At 43.0% G+C, this 8,304-nt stretch overlaps 1 protein-coding gene across 1 annotated transcript; it reads left to right on the forward strand.

The window, feature by feature from the left end:
- The first annotated feature begins 1,110 nt into the window (after positions 1-1,110).
- Positions 1,111-2,440, forward strand: LOC123410320 (peroxidase 1-like). The gene is made up of 2 exons (XM_045103249.1): positions 1,111-1,420; positions 1,525-2,440. The coding sequence occupies exons 1-2, from the start codon at positions 1,211-1,213 to the stop codon at positions 2,302-2,304; spliced, it is 990 nt and encodes a 329-aa protein (XP_044959184.1). The 5' UTR covers positions 1,111-1,210; the 3' UTR covers positions 2,305-2,440.
- Positions 2,441-8,304: the final 5,864 nt, after the last annotated feature.

The raw sequence follows: 8,304 nt of genomic DNA on the forward strand, positions 1-8,304 counted from the left end.
ATGGGGGCGATCCCCAGCCGACATGCCACAATGTTATGTGCTCTTCCGGCTATGGCAACGACGAGTCTCTTCTTCTCTCTCTTCGGCGACTACCCCGGCAGAGTTGGAGGTTGGAGGCAGCTGACCGTTATGTTTTCTGCAGGGAGCCCAAAGGATTTAATTGTAATTTTCTTTCTTTCTTGAGCTTTTCTGCAACGTCTCCTTCACAGTTCTCTTGTCCCTATGAGTGTCTAGTAGTGTCAACACGTGTGGATTCATGTAATATCTTTTTGATTTAATAATATACTTCCTCCCTATCAAAATAAGTGACTTAAAAATGACTCAGTTTTATACTAACTTTAATACAAAGTAGAGTCACTTTTGAGTCATTTATTTTGGGGCGGAGGGAGTACATGGTTATCTCAAAAAAATCCCTTAGATGTGGAGTAAAATCAAATGTTTGCTCCTCTAATGCTTTTTGACGAATCGGCTAGGGATGCTGTAAGCATCTAATTATCCGCAAACGTGGATAAAACCATGCCATTTCTGCGGGGATAACTCATTCATTGGAATGGCACACTAAGTGAGAACGCATTGTATGGTTGGCGTGCCTTAGTGTACGAAGTAGGCGCTTTCGACTTGAAGCAACAAGTCACCTTGGAAATTCTGTAGAGATATCATTAGATATACAGCCTGCCCAAACTAATCATCGTTCAAGCACATGGCGCCACAGAAGGTTATTCCGTTGGTGCATATCATATCCTCTGGCAGTTTATATATGGGATAATTGGCTTCACATCCGCTGAAACTTGCTGAGACACAGACGATAGATTCATGCCATGTTACCCCGGACGGCAATCATGGACGATTGAACGGCCTCGGCGACATCTATTTCCTTCCCCATTATTCTGCATTGACTTGTTCTCGTTTAGCCGCTCTGAATCAGCTGTAACTCAGGCGGTTGGATTGAGATGGTAGTTACCGCAAAACAAAACAAAACAACAATTGAGATGGTAGTTAGCACATGGCGCCTGTGCACATAGATAACAGGTTGTCACACGTCGACATGCAGCCAAGACTACGTAACCGGCAGGCCGGCATATGTATAAATACACGGATGGCGGGGACATACACACACCATCTGTCCATTTCCTCGACATATGTCCTGAAACATTCTTGTCTTTAGCCACATAATTAGAGCCTAATTCGATCGTGTAATCGACCAAGGTCCATGGCGATCAGGTCTTTGCTGCTCCCTCTAGCCCTGCTGGTTCTTGCAGCTAGCTCGGCTGCGGTGGCTGAGCTGAAGATCGGATTCTACACCAATACATGCCCGGACGCCGAGAAGATCGTCCGCGAGGAGATGGCCAAGATCATCGCTGCTGCGCCCAGCCTCGCCGGCCCGCTCCTCCGTCTCCATTTCCACGACTGCTTCGTCAGGGTACGTGACTTGGGTAGCCCCCTGTTTTCGTATTTCTGCTGCTATATATTGATCATGAAATGGGTGCTTACATGTCCTTGCATGCAACGCAAATTAAATTGCAGGGTTGTGATGCCTCTGTCCTCCTCGAATCCACCGACGGCAACGTGGCGGAGAAGGACGCCAAGCCCAACAAGAGCCTGCGAGGGTTCGGCTCCGTGGAGCGGGTCAAGGCCAAGCTCGAGGCCGCGTGCCCGGGCATCGTCTCGTGCGCCGACGTGCTCACCCTCATGTCCCGCGACGCTGTCGTGCTGGCTAAGGGCCCCTTCTGGCCGGTGGCGTTGGGAAGGAGAGACGGCAGAGTATCCAGTGCCATAGAAGCCAGCAACGAGCTGCCCCCGGCCTCCGGCGACGTCCCTCTGCTCGCCAAGATCTTCGCCTCCAAGGGCCTCGACCTCAAGGACCTCGTTGTCCTCTCCGGCGCCCACACGCTCGGCACGGCGCACTGCCCGTCTTTCGCCGACCGGCTCTACAACAACACCGGCGGGAACGGTACCTATGGCCTCGTCGACCCGTCTCTGGACAGCAACTACGCCGACAAGCTGAGGCTCAAGTGCAAGAGCGTTGATGACCGCACTATGCTGTCGGAGATGGACCCCGGGAGCTTCAAGACCTTCGACACCAGCTACTACCGCCACGTCGCCAAGCGGAGGGGCCTCTTCCGCTCCGACGCGGCTCTCCTCTTCGACGACACCACCAAAGACTACGTCCAGCGCATCGCCACCGGCAAGTTCGACGACGAGTTCTTTAAGGACTTCAGCGCGTCCATGATCAAGATGGGCGACGTCGGCGTGCTCACCGGAGCTGAGGGAGAGATTAGGAAGAAGTGCTACGCCCCCAACTAGCGTTCGTTGATTCTTAGTTGCTGTAATTAAGTTGTGAATGCACGAGATGGTGTGTGTGCATGCGCCATCTGATATTATGCACTGTAGTGCGATGTATTATTCTCACTGCTATAGAGTAAATTATGTCTTCATCCAAGTTCATGGGCATGCAATGTAAATGCATGTGATGGCCGTAGTGTTGCCTTTTTCGTTGTGTGACGGGATGTGTGGAGTTCCTGCAGGAAACTTGAGCATTTTCAACGGTCACCCAAAAACTGCATTACGTGTTCAAATTTAGTTTTTTTTGGGTCGGACAGCTTCAAGAGAGGGTGTAAAATTATGAGTGCGCGTTAAAAACGCTGTCGCGCGCAGTAAATTTAGGGCGCCTGATCGCACGCGCTTCATAATTTACATTGTAAGTTTTTTTGACGCTCGTTTTTAGGCATCTGGTAAACTAATGTTGATCCCAACACACTAAAAATGCTATAATGGCGTGTTAAAACTTTTTTTACGCGTGAAACTTTTACGTACCTGTTGAAGATGCTTTAAGGGCTGGATCTGAACTATCAGTTGCCTGATTAATTGCTCAAGAACTTAGGTCTATACGCTTTGATCAGATCTTTTTATCAGCTACTCCCTCCGCATTACTAGAATCGTCATTTGCTGAGTTCGAAAGAAATTCGGCAAAGCCCATATTTAACTCGGTGAAATCCTCATTGAGTGTCAAACTTGTCGCATCACATATGACAAACAAAAGTTATATTTGTCAAGTTTATTCTATCGAGACACTTGACAAATGTATTACCTCTAGAATTCTAATTTAAAAGGAATGAGAAGAAAATGTTTACCGAATCTCTGTTGGACGAAACTCGGCAAACGAAGACCGCGTCACGGCTCTGTTGCCTACTACACAACGTGGGCCATCATATAGGACTTTACCGTCTTCTTTCCGTCGAGAACTCGGCGAACATGATATTGTGCCGAGGGGTTTTTGTTCGCCGAGTCATTTTTCGTTGAAACCAGGCAAAGCCAAAGCTATGCCGAGTTGCTTAGATCCGTGGAGTCTAATTTTGAATTAAACTCGGCGAAGTATTCGAGCTCGAGACAAAATCAGATTTTAGTAATGCCGCTTCCTAAATATAATCACTTTTAAATGTTTCAATATAAACTATATTTAAAATAAAATAAATGGATATACACTTTAAAATATATTAAATACATCCATATTTAGTCCATATTAAAATATTAAAAAACTTATACTTAGAAACGGATAAAAGTACGAACTTCTTCATCAGCTAAGTAAAGGCTATGGTACTAGCACGACGGTCTATGGTAGAAGTGGTGGAGCCGGTAGGCAGTCAGGAGGAGTTTGCCTGCCTTCGCTGGAGTGGCGTAAGGTCTTGCAGTAATAAAAAAAATCTTTTCTCAATGTGAAGAAAGGGTTTATAATTTTGAATGGGTACGTTAAGATTACCCATTTCCTTATCAAGGATATAGCATACCGGAAACAAAATCTAATCCTTATCAAAAGGGCAGTGCTCTGCGGCGGCGCGCCGGCCGAAACTTTCGAACGGGGCGCGCGCGCGGGCCGCACGATCCGCCAGCCGCCGCGCGTCCGCACCGTTAGATCTATCCATGCAACAGATATTTCTCAATGCAGCCAATTTTAACCACGATGCAGCAAATTTTTATATGGTTGCAACAAAAATATCGTTGTAGCAGAAAAATATCAACGTGGTCGTAGAAAAAAAACGACGCTCATGATGCGTAGTAACAAAAAAAAAGGGTTGTAGCAAAACAATCCGATGAACTCGGGTTACAACTCTCACGAACGTGGATACAACTTTTTTACTGAACGGTTGCAGCAAAAAATGATGTTGGTTGTAGCAAAAATTAACAGGCTTGTAGCAAAAAAAAAACCGATTGTAACGAAAAATCCGACGAACTGGAGTTGCAACCAAACGTATATGCACCTTTTTTTACTGGACAAATGTAGCAAATAAAAAACGTTTATAGCAAATATGAACGCTGATTGCAACAAATTTAGACGAAAAAATGTTGCATGCCTAATCAACGGTGTGCACGGAACGCGTGCGGCCGAACGAAACCGTTCAGCCGGCGCACTGGCCAGAAAAATTTACCTTATCAAAAAGCTTATGAGACCCCGCCCACCTGAAAAAGGGAACAATCCAAATTTAATTTCTAAGCACTAGTTTTTCCTAGTCTATGCATGCCATTGTTGAATTGATCTTTATTCTATGCATGAGACTGATGTTTTTTTTTTTTTTTTGCATGGCATGAGACTGAAGTTAGCTTTAAGGCATATGGTCTCCGCCCATCGCTATACAATAATACAACAGCTTGTGTCACGCCAGCACTAGGTTATGGCGTTACTGGATAAGATCTAAAGGAATCTGGGTTAATGAGATCCCAAGGGATGGCATGGGATATCTTAATGAAGCGACGCTTAGCGAACACGGCCCGGGAAAGCCGCCTTACCGTAGCACGACCACAAGAAATTGCGCGGTGGCTTAGCAACGATGCAAAGTAGTTGTAGTCCGTGAAGATGCATGACTGAACTGATTGAATTGTTCGTTGATCGATTGACCGACTTACCGGCCGGCCTCATCTCCGGCCCCTTATCATTAGCCGTTGATAGCAGCAACATGCATGCATGACTCGGACAGCTTATTTCGGTAAGCCCACATGCATATTTGACTTGCATGCTATTTTGGATATACAAGAACCAATAGTTTGCATGCACTCCGATTCAATGAGTAAGTCTCACTTGTACATTTTGTCCACAGCGAACGATTATATGATCATTTGAGAGCCAAGGATAATAGAAGCTAACATTTTTTGGGTAAAAATTGGCAATATAAACTTATTGGCCAATGGCAAGGGGAAAGTTTGTCCAAGATATCAAATCGGGGATCTAAATTTTGAAGGTGTCGACACGAAAAACGCAATAGTGGAAACGATTCATAATTTCAGCGTTCGGTTCAAAAGATATTTGAATAAAAACTTGAATCTCTACAGAAACCGGTGGAAAAATCTCTGAAAGCTCTTTGGTGGTGACATGCCGTTGCACCATGTGTTGCTACCGGAGATACTGGGGAGTAAGGACGTCTCCGACAACATCCCTCGATGGACAACCCTCGCGAATCAATTTGTGGTTTGATGGTTAGAGGGATAGTGGTATCTTTAGCCCATCAGGGTTTAATTCTTGATGCTTGCATTGTTTCTAAATTTATTTTAGGATTTTCGATGATGTGCATTCAGTGGAAGGAGACATTTTCTTCAACGACGAGGCATCTATAGTGACTTTGTAAATCTCAAGATGATATATCGCCTCAATTTGTCGGAGGTGCTTATAGGGGTAGGGTGTGCATGTGGGTGTTTGTAGGGACGAGTATATGCATGTTTATATGACCGTTTGCGTCTGTACTGTGTTAAAAAAATGCCCCTTTATTTTCGTACTTGTGTGCCCCCTCTTTTTTGCTCTAAATCAACTTTCATCAAGTTGCAACAATCAACAACGATTTCCAAATAGATGGATAAATTGTGCAGGAAAAATATTCACCATGTCAACAATTCAAACGAAGTTTACAATTCTGATTCAACAATTTACAACAATCAACAACATGAATCAATATGCTCATCACAATTTTCAAAGCACACACAGATGTTGCCACGCGTACCGCAAATCCACATCACCGCATCGCCATCCAAGTTGGCGGTGCTGACGAGCATGACCTTGGACTCCTCGGAGAGCGTCTCAACTCTCACGTGCAAGCCGCTTCTCCTTGGTTTCAACATTCTTTGCTTGTATCTCCATGAATCCTTTGGACCTCTCATCCTTCTTTTCTTCCTTGGGTTCATCTCTTTTGGTACTTTCCATGTCTTTTGTGTCCATGATGTCCTCCACTTATCTGACATTTGGCTCGCCACACTATTGTGCTTTGCCATCTCACTCTCCCTCGACCTTGGCACACAAGTTGCAGATGTAACAACCCCCCCCCCCCCCCCCGCCCCCTCCAACTCAAACCGCACATCCAAGCGTCCATCTTCATCCAATTGGGAGCGTGAGCCACCATTGGGCTTTGACGTTGGTGATATTGAGTGAATTTCCCAAGTCACTCCATTTTCTTTGAACATTCAACTTGATCCAGCAATGATGCAAGGTAAATTCCTTGCCTTGGTTTACTCGTATGTAATGGATCACATCAAAGCCACTTGTTGCATGGTTATTAATTTGGCATATGCACCATAATATATTTTTTACAGATTATTTCATGGCATACCACTAATGATTGATGGAGATCTCACTCCGATCAGTAGCTATTCAAATGGTGTATAGTGGTTTATCTCATGGTAGAACTCATGATCTCCAATATATCGCCATGTTTCCTTGGCACCGGAAATTAGTTCCTTTGTTTATAAATATAAGATGTTACGGAAGTTCAGTTACAATTTTGCGTTTTTAGTTGTTCTAGGCTTTGTTTTAGAAGCTCGTATTGGACGTACTATGTGTACTATGCGTCAAATAGTCGATGTGTTGCACACAGCTTGCCCGAGTAGTCCAGCCATTACTGATTTGACCTTGACGATAGTGTCTCGACCGATAGTAGTCATTTCATCAAAATTCTGTGAACAAATTTTGAAAACGCAGATATTTTTAAATTTGCAATAATTTTGAAATTGTGGATATTATTCAAAAACATGAACATTTTTCGAAACCATGACATTTTTTGAAAATGTGAACATTTTTATAAACGAATCCAAACAAATTTTATAATTCGAAAATTAAAAAAATATGAAAATGCCAGGAAAATGTAAAAGAAAACCGGATACATGTAACATCTACAGAACCTAATTGGGCCCGCCCATTTTTACTCGCTCGGTTGGTCGCTTGTTAGTTGGTCGACTATTTGACGCAGAGAGCGTGAGAGCTCCTATACAGCGCCTGTACAGACAGAACAGATTAAAAAAAGTTCATGAAATTTGGGTAAGAGTTTGCGAATTTGAGAAAAGTTGATGAATTTAAAAAAATCAAGATTGTAAAAGTTCACAATTTAAAAAGTGTTTGCAAATGACAAAAGATCATGAATTTGAAAAAACAGAATCACAAAGATTTGAAAAACATTCAAGAAATTTGGGGAGAATTAGAGGGGCATTTTTACCGTGCATCTTGTGTATACAGCATTATCTTTGCATACTTCAACACTAGTACTCCCTCTCACCATTACTTGTCGCAGGTCTTATACAACTGTATATTAAAATTGTACTAAAGTAGTGACAAGTAATATGGATTAAAGAATAATTCAATCCGGAACCCGAGCTCAGATGCATCCCGTGAACAATAAAATAGAAAAAATAGAAAATAATTTCAAAAAGTTCCTTTTTTTGTGACAAATGGTGCATGAGTGCGTGATGTTCGTGCCAAATTTCAAAGTGTTTTGGGCGTTTGAGCAGCTGTCAGCAAAATAACAAAATCAGGTCGAAACAGTGCAAAACAGTAAACTTTTTCGCAGACCCCAAATTTATTTTGATTTTTTGCTGAGAGCTTCTCAGGTATCCAAATGTTCTCAAATTTAACACAAACGACACACATTCAATCATCTCTCATCGCAAAAAAATTATATTTTTTTAAACTTTTTTAGTATTTTAAATGATTTTATTGTTGATGTCCGGACTCATCTGAGCCCGAGAGCCAAATCGCCGCTTCCCTATTTTTCATGCTACTTGTACACTATACTGCAAGGACCAGTATTACTTCCTCTGTTTCTAAATATAAAATGTTTTTGTAGTTCAGTTACAACTTTGTGTTTCACAGTTAGTCATGACCCTACCAGAACATGAAGATGTTGTGTGTGTTAGCTGCAAAAGAAATGTTCAAAATTTCGCTTTCCTTGCATCACATATGATAATTATATGCTTATTAATTTATCTTTGTGCACACATTTGACATTCGAATATATTCCCACATACATATATCGATGGGGTGTGCTAACGTTAACA

Source organism: Hordeum vulgare, chromosome 7H (genome assembly GCF_904849725.1).
Source record: "Hordeum vulgare subsp. vulgare chromosome 7H, MorexV3_pseudomolecules_assembly, whole genome shotgun sequence".
Taxonomy (NCBI): domain Eukaryota; kingdom Viridiplantae; phylum Streptophyta; class Magnoliopsida; order Poales; family Poaceae; genus Hordeum; species Hordeum vulgare.

Excerpts from the sequence above, each read along its gene's own strand:
- LOC123410320 (XM_045103249.1), top strand. The coding sequence starts at position 1,211 with ATGGCGATCAGGTCTTTGCTGCTCCCTCTAGCCCTGCTGGTTCTTGCA. Across the intron at positions 1,421-1,524 it reads TCCACGACTGCTTCGTCAGG|GGTTGTGATGCCTCTGTCCT; the intron begins GTACGTGACTTG and ends ATTAAATTGCAG.